The sequence below is a fragment of the Polyergus mexicanus genome, unplaced genomic scaffold (genome assembly GCF_030449975.1).
Source record: "Polyergus mexicanus isolate NDT 795.1 unplaced genomic scaffold, iyPolMexi1.0 SCAF_18, whole genome shotgun sequence".
In the NCBI taxonomy this organism is placed as follows: domain Eukaryota; kingdom Metazoa; phylum Arthropoda; class Insecta; order Hymenoptera; family Formicidae; genus Polyergus; species Polyergus mexicanus.
This window is the reverse complement of record NW_027223338.1, coordinates 4,763,746-4,788,428: the sequence shown is the minus strand read 5'-3', so window position 1 is coordinate 4,788,428 and position 24,683 is coordinate 4,763,746. Positions and strand designations below refer to the sequence as shown.

At 35.8% G+C, this 24,683-nt stretch overlaps 2 protein-coding genes across 4 annotated transcripts in view; both read left to right on the top strand.

Annotated features, from left to right (window-relative positions):
* The first annotated feature begins 254 nt into the window (after positions 1 to 254).
* Snrnp-u1-70k (small ribonucleoprotein particle U1 subunit 70K) lies at positions 255 to 6,650 on the top strand. The gene is made up of 7 exons (XM_070311059.1): positions 255 to 608; positions 810 to 992; positions 1,109 to 1,171; positions 1,278 to 1,359; positions 4,962 to 5,205; positions 5,297 to 5,643; positions 5,736 to 6,650. Exons 1-7 carry the CDS (start codon positions 465 to 467, stop codon positions 5,897 to 5,899), a joined length of 1,227 nt encoding a protein of 408 aa, XP_070167160.1. The 5' UTR covers positions 255 to 464; the 3' UTR covers positions 5,900 to 6,650.
* A 6,424-nt stretch (positions 6,651 to 13,074) lies between these two features.
* Positions 13,075 to 24,683, top strand: part of Shaker (potassium voltage-gated channel protein Shaker) — a 120,098-nt gene continuing 108,489 nt past the window's right edge. The window contains exons 1-4 of one of the 3 annotated variants that reach the window (XM_070310394.1): positions 13,075 to 13,576; positions 14,677 to 15,169; positions 15,565 to 16,021; positions 18,698 to 19,518. In XM_070310394.1, the coding sequence (XP_070166495.1) occupies positions 19,346 to 19,518 (173 nt within the window). In that variant the 5' untranslated portion in view covers positions 13,075 to 13,576; positions 14,677 to 15,169; positions 15,565 to 16,021; positions 18,698 to 19,345. Of the gene's footprint in view, positions 13,577 to 14,676; positions 15,170 to 15,564; positions 16,022 to 18,526; positions 19,519 to 24,683 lie in introns of all 3 variants that reach the window. The other 2 variants (XM_070310396.1, XM_070310395.1) reach the window with 2 other exon arrangements.

The following is a 24,683-nucleotide window of genomic DNA, read 5'->3' as shown; positions in this document are numbered from 1 at the left end:
TATGTATACACCGCCGCCATGTTTCTCCAAAACTAATCGAGTGGCCAGACTCTATCTATAGGGATTCTAACGTATAGAAAGCGTCCCACGAAGAATGCCGACATGACAGCTCTCAGGCTTCTCTTTGATTATAGATTACTGTAGATATATCTTTAAGCGTTTAGTTTATAATTATATAACTACAAAACAAATGTATATTTTTAAATTTATTTTGTAAGGACGTGTATTGTGTACCTTCCGTATATATTGAAGGAAACGGATGGTACAAGGAAAAAGAAGTTAGAGACATCTGTATTCTAATTCAACAACTTCCCGCGCGTAAATGATGCTCGACTATATTATCGGCAATTCTTGGAGCCAATGTGGCTGCCATTTTATGGAATGTAATCGCGACTCGTTTCTCGTTTGATGAGCGAAATTCACACGTTAGTAATTTTAACTACGGCTAACTAAGGCTTTCTAGAATGACGCAGTTTCTACCACCGAATTTGTTGGCATTATTCGCGCCACGTGATCCGATTCCGTATCTGCCACCGGCCAACAAGCTTCCGCATGAAAAGAAGAACAGCGGCTACATCGGTGTCGGAGGTTTTCTCAAGTATTTCGAGGTACTAAGCGACACGTTATGTTCGTTCTCTAATATTCTTCCCAAACACGAATTGAATTATGACTGAAATTTAAAGTTTATTTATCTTTGCGTTATAACGTTAAGGCATCCTTTTCATTTGAGATAAGTTTTATTGAACTTTTATTGTATTTTATACTTTATGAATGTATTTTGAAAGAAAAGGAATATTTATTTTTTATAGGATCCTAAAGACACACCACCACCATTGCGTGTAGAGACTCGAGAGGAACGTTTGGAGCGTAGAAGAAGGGAACGTGCGGAGCAAGTTGCGTATAAGCTCGAGCAAGAAATTGCGGTGTGGGATCCTGCTGGTATTTCTAATGTAACAGCGGATCCCTTCAAGACTCTTTTTGTAGCTCGTATTGTAAGTATTATTTATACAAATATTATTATGCGCTAATAAACAAATATATGATTGAACAATTTGGAATATATTTAATACGATCATTCTCTCTTTTTTTTTTTTTTTTTTTTTAACAGAATTATGATACATCAGAATCCAAACTGAGAAGAGAATTTGAAGTATATGGACCAGTTAAAAAGGTAAGTGTTTTCTTAAAAATAAACATACATATATGTATGTGGTTTTCTTTTGATAATCTAATGCAAAAACAGTAAAGGCTCATATCTCGATATTGATTTTTTGCAGATTGTAGTAATACATAATACAATTAATGGTAAACCTAGAGGATATGCCTTCATTGAGTATGAGCACGAAAGAGATATGCACTGTAAGTAACAACAACTTGGAAAGGTAAAAAAAGAGAAAAAAAGAAAAAGTAATAAGTTATCGCGAAGCTCAACGAGCCCCGTATAGTCTGGAATTTCACCTTACTTAGCGTCACTTCCAGCTAGATATAGTGGGGGCAGGGATATAGTTAGGCTATCCGTTTTTATCGGTACTTATAAACTAGACGATACCGTCTAGAGGGGGTTCCCCACCGCCATACGCACACCCATGCAGGGATACCGTTTGTAAATATGCATAAATATGGTAAAAGCAAAAAACATACGAACGAACGAACAAACAAACAAATGACGTGAACGTTTATTGGCTATCTTTGATTAATACAGTTTTTATCTTGTTCTTGGTACAGTGGTGGCCGCTGCCGGCAACTAGTGCCGTTCACTATTCCATGCAAAATCCCTGAACCTGCCTGATAAGATAGGTTTGTATGTGTGGTAAGATCCAACATACAACAACGTTTGTTAGCGTCATACTTGTTCACCCTATTTATCGTGTTTGATTTTTTGTCGAGCGATGCGTGGTCTCGGCCGAATTATAACGGGTGTACGTGATAACATCCGCCACGCTCTTTACGGGTCCTTTAGATTCGGATTTTGACTTATATATACGATCGGACAAAGTTTTTTTTTTTTCTCTTAGAATACGTCTCGTGTTAATTATCGTTCTTGAATTCTAAAATCCGTGGTATTGCCTAATCGATCCGTAGATTACGGATTGCGCGAACGTTAGTATTTACGTTAGAATCGCGTGAAATTTAGCATTCTACATTGAAATTGATTGCTGGACTTTTTTAGGATGAAGGTTCAGGGACATACTTTACTTGTATACTCGTTTGTACAAATAAACACAGCGAACATGTCGATACAAGCATCTTATACAGACATTTCTCGTTCCATACATACGATTACAATGGAATAATATCTGAGACGATCATAATTTTGGCTATCATCAGATGCATTTTTTAAAAAAATTTTATCTAGTTATTCTATCTTGCTAGAGACTTTTGAAAATATTATAATAATGGAATGGAAAGAGTATCGTAAAAGAAACATGAAACTAAATTAATCTGAGAAAACTGTACCACGCATAACATCTTAGTATACACACGTATTTTTTGGTTTAAATGTTCGAAAGAAAAAATTAATAGATTTAAACACAAAATTTCAATAAAAACAAAGAATGCAGAATGTAAAATATATGCGACGAGATTAGTTGTTGAAAAAATATTCTTGTGTTCTTTTTTTACAAGAATGTCCGATCTCATTATCTTATAACTGGAAAAAAGTAATTCAAAATAATACATACAAGTCCTTAAACGTATCAATTTCGATATAGAATACTAATTTTTCTTTATATTCGACGTCGATCTCTTTGCCTCAGTTTTTCTTTTTTTTTTTTTTGTGGTGATAATCTTTCTCGCGTGATCGGATAACGCACACGTAACACTTGGCGGATTGTAGAATCTCTGGATCATTGAATCTTTAGATTGCTTGACTCTTAAGTCTAGAACTTCCGGATTCCACGAGGTATCCGAGAAATGTGGATTTTGTAGTCTTCGATCTAAGATTTGATCGTCGGATTTATAATCGATCGCGACGCGGAAAAAGAATTAAAACAACACTTCTTCCCCTTTTAAAGTCAGGGAGATATTAAAAATTATTGGAAGCGAATAGTATCTTTCTTGAGGTACTCGTGTTTAACATTATGCTAAATGTAACTTACTACTAGATCACACTATAACACACGTATCAATAAGTATATACGAAATGCGCACGGTTTAATCGTAAGTACGAACGAAAGTGAAAGCGCACCAGGTAAACGCAATAAACCTCTTCGGAGAGATCGAACGAACGAACGAACGAACGTATGAAGACTGGGCATCTTCGCAATGAGTAGTCTCCTCGCGAGTCTCTTACATGAGTTCATTTCACGATTAGACCGTACCTCTTACCGCTTTGTGTTAACTTCCGTACGTAAGTAGCCGCGGTAGGTATTTTTTGTATTTGCTATACTTTTTTTGGAACTTATAAACAAGTAGATTTAAGCCGCTCTAAAGAGAGTCCGGAGCGTCTCTTCCTTTCGATCGTCGCATAATCGCAGCTACGGCCTGTGACGCGTCGTTCGTTTTACATCGTGAAATGTGATTTAGTATACGGCATAGCGTTTCAAAGCTTTGGCAATGTTATCGCAATATCTCTTTTAGGATGTTCAAAGAATTGAGAATATTTTCGTTAAAGGAAAGAAACAAATCTAATCTCTTGCTGTTGTATAAAAACTGTTCGAATAGAATTTACACTCTCCTTTATACAAAAGACTCTAATTATTTAATATTGATTTTACACATGGAATTAATTTCACAAATAATATTTCAATTCTTTTAAAATTTTTAAGTGTCTGTTTTGCGAGGATAATCTTTTTTTTCTTCGTCATTTGTGTAAATATAACGTTCCACGCTAATGCCGAATATTAAATATCTTCCTGCATTTTATATTGATAAAACGACACACGCCGGCAAGCGAATGTGCGCGCGATCGGCTGCAGCTCGTGTCACCAACCTCGATATCATTCGACAAGTTCTTTAATTTAGCAGTTCAATACAACCGGTCATTGAGATGGTTGATGTTATAGCGATGACAAGCATTGGCGATTGAGAGATGCAGATATTTCCTCAGTATTTTCTCACAAGTATTTCTCCGCAGGATATACGGCGAGAAATCGTACTGTCATTAGCCACTTGGGATTTGCAAGTTTCTAAACACAATTTTAAGCGCCTATATCGTCCTTTCGAGCGAATTATCGTTTGCAATGTACTTTTTTGTGAAATTGCGAACAAAATTCAGTCGTTTCTCTCCTTCTCTTCTTCTTCCTATTTCCTCGATTTCCATTCGAATAGATATCTTGGACATTTCTTCGAGAGAGAGAGAGAGAGAGAGAGAGAGAAAGAGAGAGGATCTACGGAACCGAGGATTCCCTTCAGATTTAGTAATGCATATTTTGATCTACAGATTGAAGCATCCAAGAAGTTTTAAGCTCTAGGATTTTTCGAAAACATGATTTCTGCAATCTCTCATAGACCTTCAAAGTTACGAGTCTGCGAACTAGAAACTTTGTATATTCGAATAGTTCACGAATCTAAATATCTGTAGATTCTAGTTGGCTTATCTTTTTTACTTTTTTTTTTTTTTTTTTTTTTTTTGAGGTTCCGTAGATCTGAGAATGATTGGATTATATAGAATCTATAGATTCTGGAAGCTATCTCTTCGAAAGTCTGTGAATCATGGAATGTATGTGTTTGAAAATGTGTGGACCGAGAGAGTCAGAGAGGTTTGGAAAAATTAAATTGAATCGTGGGATTTTTGCTTGCAAAATGATTGAATTTTGAATCCAATAATGAGTTCGACTTTAGGCAATTCGGGATCCCGAGATTAATTGATCTCAGGACCCGCAAGTTCCAGGAATCTCACCTGGTTAGCTTTTTCGGATTTTTGCCCTTTCGTCGGCACGTAGATGATCTCGCTGTAGACATAAATTATTCAGGCGCATGAATTCACCGGCGAACAGTAATTTCTGATCGGTACCTTTTAGCTGCGTATAAGCATGCGGATGGTAAGAAAATAGATGGTCGCAGAGTATTGGTCGATGTCGAGCGTGCGAGAACGGTAAAAGGTTGGTTGCCCCGAAAACTCGGCGGTGGCCTAGGTGGCACTCGTAGGGGCGGCCCCGACGTTAACATCAAGCATTCGGGACGAGAGGATAACGAGAGGGAACGGGAACGATATCGCTTGGAACGCGAGAGGGAGACCTCAGGACGCGGCCTCGACAGAGACAGGTAAGCTACAAGAAGATGGGGTGGAGATAACAAGCAACAAGATCTCAAAAAAAGGAGACTATAATAATTATGTTATTGAATTGCTTTATAGAGATCGCGATCGCCTGGATAGAGAACGTCGCAGATCACGTGATCGCAAGCGAAGGACCAGAAGTAGATCGCGCGACCGTAAGCGCAGACGAAGTCGCGACCGATTGCCAGATCCTGATATCGAAGAGATCGAACGTCCGCGTGACGGGAGAGACAGGAGAGACCGCGATCGCGATCGCGATCGGGATCGCAAGAGACGGCGCTCGCGAAGCAACGATCGCGATCGCGATAGAGACCGTAAGCGGGACAAGCGAGACAGGGATCGCGATCGTAGGGACAGAAAGGATCGTGGCGATCGTCAGGATGAGGATACGAAAGAGATCCGAATTAAGGAAGAACCTTTGGACGGTAAGTGTCTAATAAAAAGATAAACATGTTTCAAGAAAGATATTAATATACATAAGAGGATGGACTAATGCTAATATTAAATTACCTTTCAGATTATCCAGATTACAGCAATACGTTTACCACATCGGGCTCATATTTCACTGCCGTCAAATACGAAGACGATAACGATCAAGAGGTGGAGGAGAAATACCGTATTCCGGAGGGTCGACCCGACCCACCTCCTTACAACAATTATGATTCCGTACAAGATTATTGATCTCAGATAGTATACATGTTTTCGTCGTATCCTTTTTTTCACAGTAAGCCGCAGTCGCCGCATCATTGTCGTGTTGTTTCTATCACTAGCATAATGGTAAATTAGCTCTTTCAGGAGCAAACTGAGTTGAATGTAAGATGTTTGAGGAATTATTATATATCGCAGAATTATACAAAGTTCTACAGAATATCTGAAAAATACTAAATAATTTATTACAGTAAAAAATAAGAAATTAATTAATATACTTAGTAAATGAAATCTTGACATAAAAACTTGTTGAAAAATATTAAGCGTATTGCTGTATGTTATATCACATAAAACAATTAGTAAATGTTGTACAAATCATCTCTAAAAGAATTAATAGCTCTATTTCAATTTCCGCGAGGAATTTGCAAAAATCATATGTCAATGCAGTCATTTATATCGATTCGAAGTATCTTCTGCCTATCGTTTTCTCTCCGTTTATCTATCATTAATAAGATTGCATTCGCAGTAAAAAACATATTTTTGACATTTATTTTAATAGATTAAGGAACAATTAAAAAATTGTATTATAGATCATGCAAAGCCTCGCGTTATAGAAAGCACAATTGCTTAATTGATTCACTACTATATTGTGTTAAAATGCTATATGTTAAGCGTCGGCCGTCTACATGTGTACATATAACTACGTACGTATAAAAATTTAACTTCATGACTGCTACGTGTACATTTATATGCTCGAATAAAATAAAACGTGAATAATTTGTTACGTATCCTTTTATTTCTTATTTATTTCTTATTAGATAATATGTGATTTAGATTTTCGTCTTCTGTAATTGTACCAGTAAATTCATATGAGCTTAATCGATTGATACGTTACGCAGTCTTTCGCAATAAGCAAAACAAAAACGCGATTGATTAATGCATGAATAAAATATAATAAGAATTATATGGTATGTTTTTCAACATCGTAATATATTATGATACTTTAAATTAAAATATTCATTATGTATACTTATATATCTAGCAATTAAGAGTGACTACTTTTCATCGTTAATTGGAAAGTCGTATAACATCATTTTCCACCAACTAATTCCCGTTGCGAGCTTCTTACCGCTTTCGCGCGATGTTCTCGCTAACTACTCGATATGTATTTATTAACGATCCTCTCCCGGAAATTGCAATCTCCCTTCGCTCTATCCCTTCCCTGTATATTTGTCGAAACTGCACTCTTATCAATCCTTTTCGTACTTTTTAAAATCAGTGACAGCAAATCGCTCTTGTATATCGATCTCGCAACTAGAACTTTCTTTAGAATCTTTTATTTATCTTCAACAGAATTCTCATCACATGGATTCTCTCAGTAAATCTTTCTTTACAATATAAGATTATTTATTGTGTACGCTTATATCGAGGAAATCTTTTTGATCAATTTTCATCGAGGAATTATACAATAATGAAATGGCATAAATTAAAACGAATTTGTATGTCAAAGATGAAAAAAGAACTTCAACGGTGCATCCTAAAAAAGTATAATAAGTATTTGGTTTAAACGCATTTTTTACAAGTACTTTTAATACGAGAAAGATATTTATTTTATGAGTATTTTTACAGCAGAGATCAATTTTTTTCCAGAATGTCCATATTGTATATAATTTGTCGCACTGACAAAAATAGTCGAATATACGGACAGTGGGAATTGTGTAGATATTACATATGCAAATAATATTTATAAAGACTACGCATTTCTTATACGGTCTCGATTTTTTTTAAATTTTTGTATCTGTAATGTAAAGCAAAATGAAAATCAATATTTAGCATGTTAGATATTTGTCTGTACGTGATATGGAATAATGTGCATGCGTGTATATATATATATTATGTATACCGTTCACGAATTCACGAATTGCGAATACGCGCGTAGTCTGGCGCTAGCTTCACGCGTAGCGCGCAACGCGCGTCCATTGTTTGTTCGACTTACGTAGTCGCAGTCACCTTCACGCCGCATCTGGCGCAGTTCGGATCACTTCGCATCGCGTCGCGATCGCTCCATCATTTTTCTCGTATCTTTCGCGTTGATAATGAATGTGGTGTATCAAGAATGTCGAATCGAGAGTGATGATTGATTATACGGAGTATCGATTAGTATCGGTCGCGAATAACACAGCGTTATTAGATAAATACTGTGCGCGTATATTACTCCGAATAGACGCGTTTATTTTTGCGTGTGTGTGGCTTGATTTACGTAGTAACAGTAACCTTCTTGTCACGCTACATTCAGCGTATTTCGAATCATGTTGCGATTGTTGTATCACTTCTTCCGCGTCTTTCGCGTCGAGAGTCAATTATCGCGTGTGAACGAATGTTGGGAATATCGAATCAAGTGACACGGTTGCGTAGAGTTATTCCACCTTGAATAGAGGTGCGATACGCCCTAGTAAATTTTATTAAAAAAATAATCTTTTCAGAATATAACCTTTTGCTTTAATATATGTTTTATCGTTTAAACTGTTTTTCTAAAAAAAAATAACAATAAAATTGCGGTAAGTTATGAGAATGTTATGAAATGTTCAGATTATAAAATTGAAAGCTATTACATTGTTTTAGTATTAAAAAATTGTTATATTTAATAAATATGTATTTTATATAAAATAAATATAATATTTGTGAAATGTATAAAGTATATATATATTTTCAAATATAGAATTTCTAAAAGCGTATGTATCAATAACAAGATTAATTAAAAGTAAAACATTCGAAGAAAAAAGAAACGACGCTATGGTTGTCAAAAATAACGTTTTGATTGTCGCAATAAATTTAGCAGCTTCAAGTTTCTTGCAGTAATTTTTTTATTTTGAATTAACCTTGTTATTTTTAATGATACATGATGACGTACTTTCAAAAATTTTTTATATTTGAAAATATATTTTATAGATTACACAAAAAATTATATTAGCATACTCTATCCCAAACCAAATACATTTAAATCGCAATTCTTGTTTTCTGCATACATACAATGTGTTAAAATATATATCATAACATGTGTATATATATATATATATACACGTACAGATATTTAAATAAAATATACAATTATATATTGGATTTTATTGAATGTAACAACTTTAGTAATACATAATACAGTAGTAAAAAAAATTATTTTTATGGTATGCATGTAATATTCATTTTTCGAATTTGACATGATAAGTTTTTGATATTATCTGATTCTTTTGTAGAAAAATATTTAAAATTTAAATAATAAAATATACATTAAAGTAATACTTTGTATTGTACAATAACTGTTTAAACAGATATGTGGGCTTGCTATTTTTTATATCTTTTTTTTTAATGTAATTCTCTAACAATTTTATTTTCTAGTAATTTTTTAACATTACTATTATATTAGTACTAAAAATTTAATTACAATATATAAAATTGTATATATGTATATTATCTGAGTTACTGTTACAACTTAACATTGAACATTCAAAAAAATTCTCCATTTTTTATTATTTATGTAATTAAAAACATATATTGAAAGAGTGTAAGAGAGATACAAGATAAATATATAAACATTATAAATTGAATTAATTTAGCGTTGCGTGCACATACTTAATTCTATATCGATAATCAATTAAAAACAGCCAATACATTAATAATAAATTTTATAAATTTAGATTTGCAACATTTAATGGATTACGTCATGAGAGTAATTATTATTGACTTCAAAACACACATTTTAATTCTCGCAGAAATTAAGTTTATTTTCTACTTATCAATATAACTTGCTAATCATCAATAATTTTTTTTGTATAATTGTACCAGTAATTTTCAAGAATATATAAATAATATTTTAGATTTTTATATCGAAAGATATTTGAATATACAATATATCTCAAAATGTAAGCATTTAATCCTAAAGAGTTTTAAGACTGCTTTAGGAATCTATATATAATATATATAGTTTTACAGTAAATGAAAGAAATATTTTTTTTATTAGAAAGAAATGTTTAAAAATTTTTTATTACTGATTCCATTTGCAGACAAAGTATTATAACGGTATGATTGATAATCTGATAATAAATAAATCTGATAATAATTTCAAGTTGTAAATCGCATACCTTTGTTATGAGATTACATTACGATATATATGATGTTGATCGGTTTTATTTTATTTCTCGAGTTTTATTTTTTTACTAATAATAATAAATAATACGATACATTGATATTGATACATAATATTTAATATATTGATTTCTAGTGCAATCTTGTATTAGAAATTACAGTACATTTTTCTTAAAACGGCGCGATGTCTTATACATGATAAAAATTCCTATTGGGACTTTGGATCGTAATATCTTTATTTATAGAATGTGTAGAACAAAAATAAAGTTATTTTCATTTTTCAAACGGACGCAAATTATCGATTAATCCCATTAATAGCTCGGTCAGTCCAACCGTTTCTGAGTCTGATAATTTAATTGTATGATATTTTCAACCAAAAGCTCGCTCTATATAATACATATAATACACACTCTTGCCTATTGCACAGTGCGCAATTTGGCACGAGATACTACCGTGTCTCTTGATTCATTAGAATCATTCAGCATTATTTATTCATCCGAATAACGCGCTATCAAACATTTACGTAATGAACTTTCCGGATAATTAAGATGTATATTAAAGCGCATCGCCTTTTTATGGAATAGCGGAAACGACAGGATTGAAGCACGTTGCGTTCTTTAATAATTGCGTTATAACCCAAAATACGTGTGCGTGAAGAGTTGAGAATGTGGCAGGTGCTGTTCGTGTCGCGTTAATTAGCCCGTGTAATCGTATAATTGATAGCGTTATTCTGATTAATTTGTAGTCTGTACGTGCGTGAAAAACGGGGAAGTTGGATGAAATGCTGGGAATGGCAACGATTACGCAAGTGGAAACAGCAGTGGCGACGATTGGTGAGTTAATTTAATAATTATGTTATATTATGTTTAATCGTTCATTTATTTTATTCATAATGGCACGAATAGTATACACTAGAGTCCCTGTAACAGAGTCTGGCCATACGATAGCAATTTTTGATTGGTCCGCCATTTTTTGGAAACTCCCGCTGATATCCGAATGGAAATGGCAATAATAGTAAATTGTCGCAGTGGAAATTGAAAATATACGTGATAAAAACAATACATACATAAGAATTTTCACTGTACAGAAAGCGTGAAGAATCAACAGCTTGAATAAAAAAATAAAAGAAGACAAAAAAAAGAAGGAAAATATTACAATAGTAAAATTTATTTATTATATTAAGACACTTATATTTAAAAAAACACTACAGAATATATCATAAACTATATAACAATGTAGAAATATGGAATATGTAATAACAAATAGATCATTTTTTTTTTGGTTTCATAAATTATTAAAGGAACAAGATATATTAAAGCACATTAAGAAAATATATTATACATAGCCATAGATTTGCTATCATATCTATTTTTACTAAATATAGTATCTTTTCTCTGATAAATAATATGATAGAAAATATATATTACGTTATATGCAAGTTATATAATTTTTATATATATTTTATTTGCATTGTCTCACGTTGTATAGCAATAAAATCAGAAATCATTACTTAACCTCGCAGAGACAAGAATTATTCGTCGCTGTCCAATTTTCGCGTTGAACATTTCGTTCTCATAAAACTCGACGTTGCGAATCTCTGGGAAATATTTTCATGGTATAACCTTTTTTTGCAGAATTATTGCAAAAAGGTGCAGCACATCTACTCATTGTGCACAATTATTCTTCAAAAATGTTCAAAATTACTTCGCATCACAATTCTGATACTTTTCACAAGCAACAGCGGCAGTACTGTCATGCGCATGCGTTCATGTTTAAAGTAAGACAGCGTATATTTCTATCTCTCTTGCAGAATTTTGCCAAAACTATCAAGTTGGCCAGACTCTGTTACAGGGACCCTGGTATATACAAAGAACGAATGATATAAGAATGTTTCCCGATGCTTTTTCAAAACAATGCTTTTCTATCTTGACAATGACAATTTCAATTACAACCATTCTTTCGATACATAAATGTAATCTCCTTTCGAAAGCGTCAATAGTTTTCCTTAACATGATTTCCGGTATATTTCTGCATGCTTGTGTTATGCGCTCTTTCATATTTTCTAATGTAGCGGGTATTATCTAAAATATACGATACTTTTTAGATATCCCCACAAAAAAAAGTCTGACGATCTGGGTGGCCAAGCTACATAACCATTTCGTCGAATCCAACGCTGTTCATATGTTGCATTCAAAAAATTTGTTACGATGCGCGTAAAATGTGATGGGGCGCCATCTTGTTGTATCCACATACGTTGGACCGTATCGGGATTTACTGTCTCTAACATTTCTGGCAATTCATTTTGCAACATATTTAAATATGTTATAGCTGTAACTGAAACTGATATCATGTTTCACATTTGCGAGAAATATTAGTAAACAGTATTGATATCGAAGAGAGTCTAAACAACGTTTTATCAACGGGTTTTATTTTTTAAGACGAACGTGGGAGGGCGAGAGTAACAAAAAAAAAAAAAAAAAAAAAAAAAAAAAAAAATCTTTGGTGAAAAGAGTTTACACAATCTATTCTCTCGATATAACATTTCGCATCAAGGAAATACCGCCACGGTATTAAGTTTATCTCAAGAGATTTGGTCTCGAAGAAAGCGAGCGATAAATAATTTCCTCAAACTTTCTATCTAGTAATCCACTCGATTATCTCTTTAGGAATTCTTCTTCCCATGTCTTTTATCTCAATTTCGTATACGCTTATCGGTACACACCTTCTTTCAATTCTTTTGTGTGGCGGAGAGTCGCGAAAGTGTACGGCGACCAACGCGGTTGGGGGTTGCGTCGGGGGTTGGAAGGAAGCAGTTTCGTCAGGAAGGGATGACGAGGAGGTAAGCGGTGTGGCGGGAGGGAGGAAGGGAGCCGACAGACCGGCAGGTAACCGGAGGGTAGAGGGCAAAATGTGGGCGGTTGGCGCACGGCGTCTAGATCGGGGAAGGGTAAGGTGGGGTTGGTTCGGTGGGGGGGGGGGAGATAGAGGGGCAGTGGGCCGCACAGGAGGTGGCAGGCTCTGCTGGTGCGTCAGAGCCTGCAGTGAGCCCAGTAGTGAGGCGAAACGTTGGGCTCCGCGCGGGAGTCTCGTGGCCACCCGCCGTTTCTCTCGAGAGTCGGGGTGCCTTTTCCCACGAACCATAATCCACACCGTCGCGTTATACCCTCTTCCTCCCTTCCTCGTTATCGTCCCCCTCGATTTCTCCTCGGCGTCCCCTCGGCTCGTTGCGGGACTATCGTTGTGTGCACGCAGCGAAGCTCACGCACTTTTACGGTCGTTAGCGCTTCGGTACGCACGCATACGATTGTCGGTAGGCAGATTCTTTCAAGTAGTTTCGATAGGGTGGGTGAGGGCTGCCGCGTGATAAGGGTTGGCGTTCCCGTCGTTTCTTCCGCGATGAGAGAGCTGTCTCGCGGAGAGCACGTTGGATCTCGCCGCGGATGCTGCGAAACCGGCCGGAAGATTTCAACGCGCCGATCGAGCATCGAACGATGCCGAGATGACGAATGATCGCGAATGGCCCTCCGCGTTATTAAGATATCGTTGATTTGAGGATCGCAAGTAACGAGGGTGTGCAAGTTCACGCGATAAAATTTCTCATATTTTTGTGTGAAGAGTGCTTATTTTTAATTTTGTTGTCCTTTTAATTTGATTGTTGTATCACAATTATTGCTGTTGCATTTAAGATATTATTTTGCATCGAGGCATCGCGTTGTCGGAAAGAAATTCTATTGATTTTGAAGGTTACTCAATTTGACTTGTGATCGAAAATTGAGGCAGAAATTGTTACTAATCACATTAGTTAAATATTTTTCTTACATCCATTGGGATGTTGCTAGCTGGCAAGGATAAATGAGACACATTTTAATGAATTTTTTTTACAGCATTCTATATAAAAATCAAATATATCAGGGATGAATAATAAAAATTGCGCAAATTATGTGTAAAGATATTTAATATCATTTGTTTAAAGGACTTCCTCTTCGAGGAGAGACTTGCTCTCCATGAGAAGAGCATAGAGCCTTCGAGGTCGAAAGTTCACGAGGACTTCGACTGCGGCTGTCCGTACGCGTGACTGATTCTGATAACCTTTCAATGTTGATAATCTATTTAGTTTTAATTACTCAACTATATCGAGCTTTACAAATTTATTTATAAAAAATCATCTCTTTTTTACGTGAAATTAAAATTACTTTCTTTCCATCACATCAGCTGAAATTTGATCACATGGTTATTAATACTTCCAATACGTTCCAATACTTTGATAAAAAATGCGGTTACGTTGTGTTGTTTTTGTACAAAATGATTATATTCTTGTTTACTTGCACCTGAAATTTATTAAGAAACTTAATCCGTCTGATCGTCGTTTTTATTCTGATTTTAGTGTGATCAGAGATCACTATTGGATTTATAGATATTATAGATTAACGGATCTATATATATGGCAAACAATTCGTCACAAGTTTAAGTTAATACCTTTAAACTGATTTATTTTTCAGTCGATCCGACGTTGTTGCTGATGTTAAAAATTTTTTTCTGTGAATTTTATTATATAACATTTTGAACTAATTATTAGGCTTATCTAACTCTAAGCTGAAAATGGTGTTACAAGTTTGTCGATAACTTTATGAAAATTTCATTGAAAATTTATGAAATTGGCATGATTTTAGGAAAATGATTAATTGCCATCGTGTACCAATCCGGTTTCAATTCGTCTAATCGCGTCTCTAGTTTAACGCGTCTCAACGAGAAGATCAATCGATCACGACAGGTCAAATTCGCCGTGGCATCTCATGGGATAACGTGGTTCGATGCGAAAGCGGGGATGCCGCGTGTGTTTCCCCTGTCCGCGAGCTCTCTCACGCACCGCCAATGCGGCTGAGATCGCGCGATCCCATTGGCTGCTCCTGTGCCGTGGTGTCGGCGATGGGTACGTCCAGGTTCGACGCTCGTGCTCGACCGCGGAGTGCGCGTGTGGATTTCTCGCCTTTCCCTGCGAGGAGCGTTCAACCAGTTTGGGCAGGCAGATGATCGCGCGAGGAGAGGAAGCGTAGAATATATCCGACACGCTTATCGAGGAGCAACTTGAGTGACTATCTGGTTTTCGTATTATCGCGGTCGTGATGGTGTTGACAGCTCGTTGAGTCGAGATTCGCGTGTGTGGTTTGTATTTTTATTTTACATGCAAACGCGCCAATATGTGTAGTTTGATATTTTTTAATTAAATAAGAAAACGTTCAGGGAGAGATTTTAAAATTAAAGGTTAAGAATTCTGGAAAGAGGAAGTGAAAATTTGATAATTTGAGAACAGATCTTGAAAGTTATCGTTAGAAATTTTGAAAATTTGAAAACTTAAGCAGCTTTTACGACCCGTTTTTTACGATTGGTCCGCTTTTACGATTGATCGCAAGATCTGTAAATGATTATCGTATCGAGTATCTGTAATATAGATCTCTTTAAACTCTCATAAATATATTAACATAAATTCATGAATCTTGAAATTATTTGTTGCAAAAGTATCGTAATTAGCATTATATATGAATGCCATTATAAACTAGCCTTAAACCACTCTATTCATCAACTATATATATAATACGTACAAGGCCATTTTCCCTTCGACATTGTTACTATATGTCAAAGTCGTGCCGGTCTCGTGCTACGTCTGGCTTTGGGCCAATAAATGTACGAAACCGAGAAGGGCAGGGGAAAGACAGGGATAGATCGGAGGGAGGAAATAGCGTCCCGTCAATGAGAGAGCGCGGATCCGCGATGAATATCGTGTGACGTGATTTTTTTCCGCGACCGTGTGTGCAGCGAAATGCGACCTAACAACGCGACGTTATCACGCCGATTGAGAGATCCCTCGGCCGATGAGGGCTGATGTAAGGAAGGGCGATGGGCTTTACGGCGACGCGCGTTGTGGAAACGAGCGAAAGTGCAGTGTTTGCGATATTTCTCGGGCTACGAACGCCGTCGTCGGATACACCTGCAGGGGTGCATTGATCCGGCGGTGAGGTGAGAAAAGGGGTGGCGAAGAAGGAGGAGGAGGTGGAGGAGAGCGACCGTGTCGCGACGGTATCCTGGAATTTGCGCAGGACAATCGTGAAATGCGCACCGTGTCGAATTTATCATCCGATAGAATCTAGGATTGGTTCTCTCGTTCAAGAACTTCTGTCTTATTACATACCGTCTTGTCTTTGTAATAGTATATACGTAACATAACGCTCGCTCGATTAATGGAAATATTATCACGATTTTCATATCGCGTGTAGGAATATCTTTTTAAGATACAAATAAACTCAGTCGTTTTTAATACGTTAACTTTGAAAATTTCACATTAGAACGCTATGAAACGCGTTACGCTAAGAAAAGAAGGTTCTTAACTTGACTAAATGGTGTTTAGTTATCATTTCTTTAGTTGAAATATTTAAGTATTCAAGTTAAATAAATCAAGTTAACAACTTTATTTTTTCTTAGTCTAAGTGTATAAGAACATTAAAAGGAAAAACACGATTCGTTGAAATCGCGCCTATCGTGTAAATTCAAAATATAATTTATTTTACTCGCTATTTATTCGAGAATCTTCTCAACAATAAGATCACGATAAACTACCCTTCTACCCTTTAAATCATCGAACGTATCGCCCGTCCGCTTTATATTTTAATGATCAACATATTGTAATCCTCATGCTAAAATTCTCCCATACTTCCCTCTCTCCCTCCCCCCCTCTCTCTCTATGTTTGTGTTTATGTATATAGTTGGCTCCGTTCGTTCTTCGCACAAAGAATCTCACCATCTCAGACGAGAAAGTTTGACACAGCCACGTCGTCAGTTGGCGAGCTGGCGCGAAGAATATGTCCAGTAACAAGAGGCGTTTATAGTGGCGCGCGACTTATCTCTAACGAGAGACCCTCGGCCATTACCACGCCAATTTGCAGATATTTTTAAGGGGATCGATACGTGGACTGTTTGCGGTTCTTATGCATCTGGCACACGCGCGCGTCGACCAGTATGCAAGCGCCACGGGCATTTTTTAAAATCCTTTTTGCTCCCTTTGAAGCGTTCGACTCTTTGAAGCACGCCTCTTTAACTCCTTAGAGCCTATGAAAAATACCGGCACTGTCATGCATTAATGATCGGACTGTACGTGTGCGCGTGTGAACCTTCAACAAGTTGATTAACGTGATAAATTTCTTCTTATGCGTTTGGAATTTACTTGAAAATCTTTTTAAAATTATTATTGAATGTATTTTTATATATATAAATGTGTATCGGTTTACTCCGGATCAATTTTTCACGCTCCTAATAACAATAAGACCTGCCGAATGCTCACTCTAATGATGCTACTCGCATCTAGCTTTAGATATCCTTTACTGATGAAAATGATGAATTTCGTGTTGCTATGATGGTAACATAATTATATCTCGAATAATGCAATTGCGATTAGACACAAGCTTGTAAAGTAACCTCGGAGATCGTAAAATCCTCTTTGCATGGGACGGCTGGCGCGTGACGTTTCTCGAGAGGTGGAAGTAATTCCATTTTTCCCCTCATTACGATCGTTTTTTTTTTTTTCGTTCCGGCTTAGCTTCGTTCTTCCATGATAGCACCTTCATTAATAGCATAGGAATTAAGGCCCCTTTCCTTGCTGAGTAAATATTTATTTTTTGCACTTTTCCTACGCCCTTTTAGCAAGCGGTTAATAAGCTCGTTAAGTTACATTACTTCAAAAATGTTTACTCGCAAGTATATCTTTAGGCGATGAGATCTTTTCGTTAAAGATATGTGTGACGATATATGTCTGATTAAAAATTCTAAATTATAGTTTCTAAATATCTTGCTATATTTAATAATATGTGTTTGCTAAATGACAATCTGAAATGATAATTGTGTGTGCGATTATCGAAGAAGAAAGAAATTATTTTGCAAGAATTAAAGCGCCGTGTGAACATGTATTAATCAGATCGATCTACCTTAAACACAGTACAGTATTTAAAAAATATTTCTAAAAAAAAATATATATATATATATATATATATCATTGCAAGCTCTTGTTTACGAGAGTAATATCGCAATCTTTTTTTTTTTTTGCATTTGAATGAGACGGAGATCTCGCGAATAGAAAGATAATTTGATTTCTTTCGATTCGAATAGTTTCTTTCCGAGATTGTCTTGCTATTTTATATGACGCTCCAATTTAATTTTTAAAGATCAAACGTAAAAATAAATTGCCAGTGTATGAGATTGAATTTTTATATATCAATTACAAATTTAATATCAAGAGGAGATATTTGCGCGCGCTTGCAAATATGATCGATAACTTTTAACAATTACTATAATTGACACTAGGTGGCACACACAATTCGATTAATTTTATTAGCCATACAATGATTTTTGATAGCAAAATACAACTATGCATGGCGATTAATCGTTATCGTCTAGAAATCTGTCTAGAAACAAGCAAAACTTAAAATAGAATTTTTCGAGTGTTTGAATTCATTGGATATTTCATTATCGCAGCCACACGAGATGCATTACTCTGTAATACCCGACCAATTAGATGCTCTCTCTCCGAGAGAACCAATCCAACATTTTATCAGTGCGCGAAAGATTGTAATCTCTTCTTGCGTAAAATTCGACAAATCTCGATCTATCGCTATCTCAATAACTTTGCCGATCTCCTTCGTTCAGTCGGTGGTTTGACGTTCACCGGACGGAAAGCAAGACATCGGGAAAGAAGCTCCGAGAACGACGTCTCGGGCGACGCGGCTGCGAGATCGGGCGTCAGGAAACGCGCGAGTGCGAGTGCGAGTGCACAGAAACGGGCTACAGTGGTATCCAGGTGGGGGCAGGAAGGTGCGGGGCCGGCAAAGCCTTGTGACGAAACGAAGGATTAGATGGTGGAGGTGCTCGGAGGCCGGGCTAGGGAGCCTACGGGGCCTACGCGCAGGGCACCTCGCACCTACCCAGGATCAGTGGAGCTGCAGGTGCGCCGTGTGGGGCCCCGCGAGGACGTAGAGGTTACCTCGGGGATAACTCAACTCGAGGCGGTCTCGCAGGATCACGGTACCGAGTCGCGGGTCCCGTTCAGGACGCCCGTCTGTGTCCTCGCGACACAGCGTCCTGAAAAGTATCAAGGACGTCCCAAGCTCGTCGCGCGAATCGCACGAAGCGCGAAGAAGAGCGAGGAGCTTCCGTCGGAGGAAATCGATCCGACGGTACAGGACGAAACGGAGAAGGACGTTAGTCCTTCGCAAGAAAGGCCGCTCGCGGCTAGGTTCGTGAACAAGTCGGGGCCCGGATCGGGCTCCCGCGTAAAGAGCGAGGCTGGCGAGCGCAATGTGGCAGAGCGGCGGCATGGGCACCCATGCGGCCAACAACCCGTGGATGAAGCTAATGGGCATCGTCCACAAGGAACGGAGGCATCACGACTCGGGGTCCACCGCCGCCGCTGCCGCTTCTGGGGTGCAGGGTTCAGCGACCACCGGCAGCAACGATCGAACGCTCAATCAGTAAGTTTATTTGATCCTAAAGAATTTCCTTGGCTCACAGTCTACGTATATGCGCGCGCATTTTCCATTTTACTCTATGGTATATAAAAAGATTACTATAAATAGCTCGACATTCTTTTCAATTAATTTTTTTCAATTGCACGGATGAAATATATTATCGCGTTTTTCAAAATTAATCGCGGGAAATATTGGAACGGTTTGTCGCTGAAGTTTATCGATGGTACTCGTTGGAGTAACAAGGCAGATGCAAGATGATCGAAATTCGATGGATTCGATTTGCCCGTTGAAGGGCCGACGAGAGCAAATACGGCGTGTCGCCGCGAAAGAAGGAAAGAAATAGTTGCCTCGCGCAGTCGTAGACATTATTCTCCTTTACGCTTGTTTCCTGTCATTCTCGATCGTGGTACTTGATTGCAAATTCTTCACAAGTGTCCCGGAGTTCCAGAACACGAAAGGAATGACTTTTAATTTGACGAGTCAGCTGTACGATGTCTAGATATACGATGATAAATATAAATATTTTTTAAAGTACCTAAGTATATATTTTTACACTTTAACAATAAGAAAGAAATATCTTAATAGAACAAAATTTTAATTTAATAAAAAAAATTATTTGTTTCGAAGATTTTCATAACTTATTTATTTATATAAATAACTCTAAATTTCATTATAATTGAATTATTTATTTAAATACATTTAAAAAGTTTTCATAAACGGTAAAATATAAATTTAACACTGAGAGAAGAAATACATTCTTTGTATTTTATATATTGTATAATCCATCAAATTATATAGAAACATTTTCTAAAGAAAAGAAAATAGCAAGAAAATATATTTATATTATAAGAAAGTCAGAAAACTTCGGGGGAAAAAAAAAGAATTAAATTAATAAAAACTTTTTTTAAATCGAATAAAAAATATCCGAAAAAAAAATGCTTTTATGCTAATTAGATAACATTAATATGTAATTAATTACATAGTCAGATCCGAAATTTACTTTATTTAATACATGGTATTATATATTTCATAGAAATGTTATTTGAATGTAGAAATTGTGAAAGTATAAAACAATATACTCAGAGTATAATATTTGCTTAAAATTAAATATTTTTGTTACATAGAATAAATAATTACTTCTATCAAAAGTAAAGATTTTTAAGTATAAATATTTATTTCGTTAATAAAACTTTTTTCTCGGTGTATATCTACCCACGTTTTACGTGGCAGAGACTTCTCGATCTTTTAATTTTGGCAAGTAACGCGTTACTTATAACGCCGTTACCGTTACAGTTACTTTTTTTGGTAACGAATTGGTAACGCCGTTACATTTTTTTCACTAACGAGTAACGATTTTAACAGTTACTTTTATCGTTACTTTGTTTTTCACTAATGGCTCTGGAACGTAGAACGCGTCAACGCGTTACGCATGATAAGAATATCGTAGCCAATCAATTATCTCCTTATATTAAAGCCGCAAAGATGTCATCTAAATGATGATACCGTGGAGCATCAACTTCTCTTAAAAATAAATAAAATATTTTGGTAAAATTTATTCGATAAAGGAAAGATTGTGATTTACCTTAAGGGATTAAGAATTTATATTATTAATTAACAATTTATATTATTATATAGTTTATGGTTTATATATTATATATTATAAATTAATAAAGAAGTATAAAAATGTAAACTTGGTATTTTTATAATAATATTAAAAATTCATGTATTATATATTAGTATTAATTATAATATACTAATTTAATATTAATATATTATATAGTATCGAATTAATATATCATAAACAAAGTAACGAAAATAGTAACGATTCGTTAATTTTTGAATAACGGTAACGGTAACGAGTTATTTTTTAGAATCGGTAACGAGTTACTTTTATAAAGTAACGTTCCCAATTCTGATTTGTAATATGTTAAATTATTATGAGAGAATTACAAATTAATTTCTTTATCTTACGCCGAATTATAATCAATACGAACTTTGTATGATGATAACGGTAAGACGAAACGAACAGCTATGTCGACAAGAGAAACAGTTCATTCCATTGTTGTTTCCGTTGTTCTTTCATCGTCGCTTCAGTTGCTCTGAACAACTTTATCTATTATTCACTTCTGTCTATTTTCGCGATTCGCGAGTTTCCCCGTTTCTCACTTATTGTTAGTTTTCGCTGCCTCTTCTTCAAGTAGATTCGTTAGTCTAAGCACGTCGGTCGATTTCGCCTCTCAAAATCACGGCAACTCCCAAATTATAGAGGTCCAGTTATAGACGTGGCCGCAAGGAACGTCTTTTATTATATTTTCTTGCTTGCTTAGATTTTTGATCTATGTTTAAAGTATAATACACAGCCAATTAATATTAACAAAAATTATTAATTTTATATTAATAATAATATAATTCTTCTCAATCGTTTTATACATTATTTTTAATTCGTCACAATTTTTCATGATTTCTTCGATCTGTAAAAATTATATATGTATATAGTTTTATATATTTATGCGATATTTCTATCTTTACAGTTTAAATGACGACAAGAAATGCCCCATGTCAAATTTATCGTTTACCATTTAATTTCAAGCTAAATGAACGGTGGAGAAACGATCCTCGTTTCTCCATCTGAAAACTCGCTTCCGATACTGACAAATGTTAAGTTCTTCGAGTAGGTGAGCGATTTCTGTGAGCGATTTTATTCCGCGTGGAATTTCAATGATGACGGAAAAGAATATTGAATAAATGTTCTCACGCTCGTATATTCTCGAGAATATACACGATCGCATTTCAAGCAGTTCGATTGCAAACTGCAAAGGCATGCAGAATAGCCAGTTTGGGATATTATGCACAAACATTTTCGTACACTGTCGAAAGATATTAGATGATTATTCGATGCTTGACTGTTTGTGACGGTGACGGTGTAAATATATTTATCACTTTTATATCGGGTAGCAGAAAAAATACAAAATGTTCTCGAAAAGCAGAGTTTCAGCAGGAATGGTTTACGAAAATCAGACATAATTTTTTTTCGAAACATTATAAATTTTAGATAGCCGAGAAAAAATTTTTTTTCTGAAAAAATGATCTTTTTAAATAACTTAATCCAGATAGAATAAAATTGATTTTTAGACGAATTTTGATTATATTATAATTGCGATCTAGCTGGTGATACATGATGTAAGCTTCGCTTTGTCTCTTTGACGATCTCTTCAAACGAGTGCACTATGATTACTGCGGAAAAAGCAAGAAAAGATCGCACAAGAGAAACGTGCGCTTCTTTTTTTTTCACGTTTTACGCGAAAAATGACTTAAACGTTACGCTGTTATAAAAGATCCTGAAAATATTTTGTAATACCTCACTTTTGAGTCTTAAATCTGCGAGTCTTTAGATCCGGTTTTACCGATGGAATTATATTGTATTGTGGGTATAACAGAGCGCCCGTATCCAACAGTTTCTCGAGGAAACAACGCATTTTCGTGAAAAATGTTTTATGCAAAAATTATAGAGCTCTAAGTGGCGTATTATATAATAATATTAGTATGACCTTGAATAGCATCGTCAAGGTCATATAAAAATCACTTTGAATTTTTTCAATGGAACCCACCATTTTTCATTACATATTCTTGTAGCTTATCTCGAGAGCTTTCCAAAATACTAATAATAAAGTATTTTTTCATTAGGTACTTTTTGAGTTATTTTATATTTTAATCTGACATATTTTGATATAAAAAAAAATAAAAAAACTGCTGATAGGGGCGCTCTGTTATACCCTGTATAAAAAAATATATTGATATTTTTTTAAGAATTAAGAGAGAGAGAGAGAGAGAGAGAGAAAGAGAGAACGGAAAGATTATAGAATGATCATTGGTTACTGCAGATCAGCAACGATAGATTCGTCGAAAATATTCAACAGCCGATGAATTCGCCCCGTTTCGCGGCCGGAAATTGAGAGATGCTGGAAAATCAGATTTACCCAACGATCGACGAAAATTGAATGGTGCATCTCCTGTTCCGTATTTGTCTCTCATTAGAACTTGGTGAAAATCTATGCGCTTGTCGATCCTCGCGCAATTCTGGCGCCGTTTATTATTTGCCCGCAAACAGTTCCGGCGCGTTACGAAGTTCTTTCTTTACTCTAACGTCCATTTATTCATACGCGATCGATATTTATGATATTAATGGAGAAAGAGTGAATTGAATAGAGCACACAAGAGTATGTTTTAACATACTTATTGATAATATATTTTAACATTACCACTGACTTATAAAGGAATTACACCGTATCAGTGTAACGCGTCTCCTATAGTAGAATCGTCGAATCTATATAATCGCACAATCCTGTTTTGACATCAAGCGTATCGAGACGTAAATAAGTCTCGCGGGTATTGAATCCAAAGATTCGCTGAAACTAGGGACTATAGATTTCAGAACGGTGAATTCAAATCTATGGACGTTCCAAAGTTGGAATCTTAGATTTTCATGCTTAGCGTGAGGATGATCGAATATCTATTCCAGAATCCATGAAAATTCGTTTCTGATATTTTACTACAATTTTTGTACAATACAATAAATAAATCCTGCTCGATTTTATTGTGAAGAATATCTCGCTGTGCTGCAACGTTTCAAGATTCATCGCTCGTATACGAAAGTCCCTTATGGGAGAATTTATCTTCCCTTCGTGCGCTCTTGACATTATTCGTGCGGATTTTCTGAAGCGTTTCTTTTTAAGCAAATTGCTTGATATACCGGGTGATAAAAAAGGATCGTCGCAAATTTTTAGATAAGAGCGCGTTTACATTTTCATCAATGTTTATTCCGTTGTCACATGCTTTCGTAAATCGACGAGATTTCCTTGAAGCACCCGGTATGTACGTGGCCGGAATAAAACCATAAGTGGGACGCTCAATTGATTAATAATAGCGCGGTATGAGCGAGTCGTTTGCACACAGCCGCGTTTCGTTACTATTAATCGCTTTATTATTGCGATCAATATGTCACGAGAAGATATAATAAAAATTACGCGACACACATGTACATATTGTCGTAAATATATACAGCGCATTCGCAACGAAATCTGAGATAATGGGAGAAATTAGAGAGAAAGAGAGAGAAAGGAAAGGAGTGAGAGAGAAAGATACAATGTAACTCCTCTCTTACAAAATTA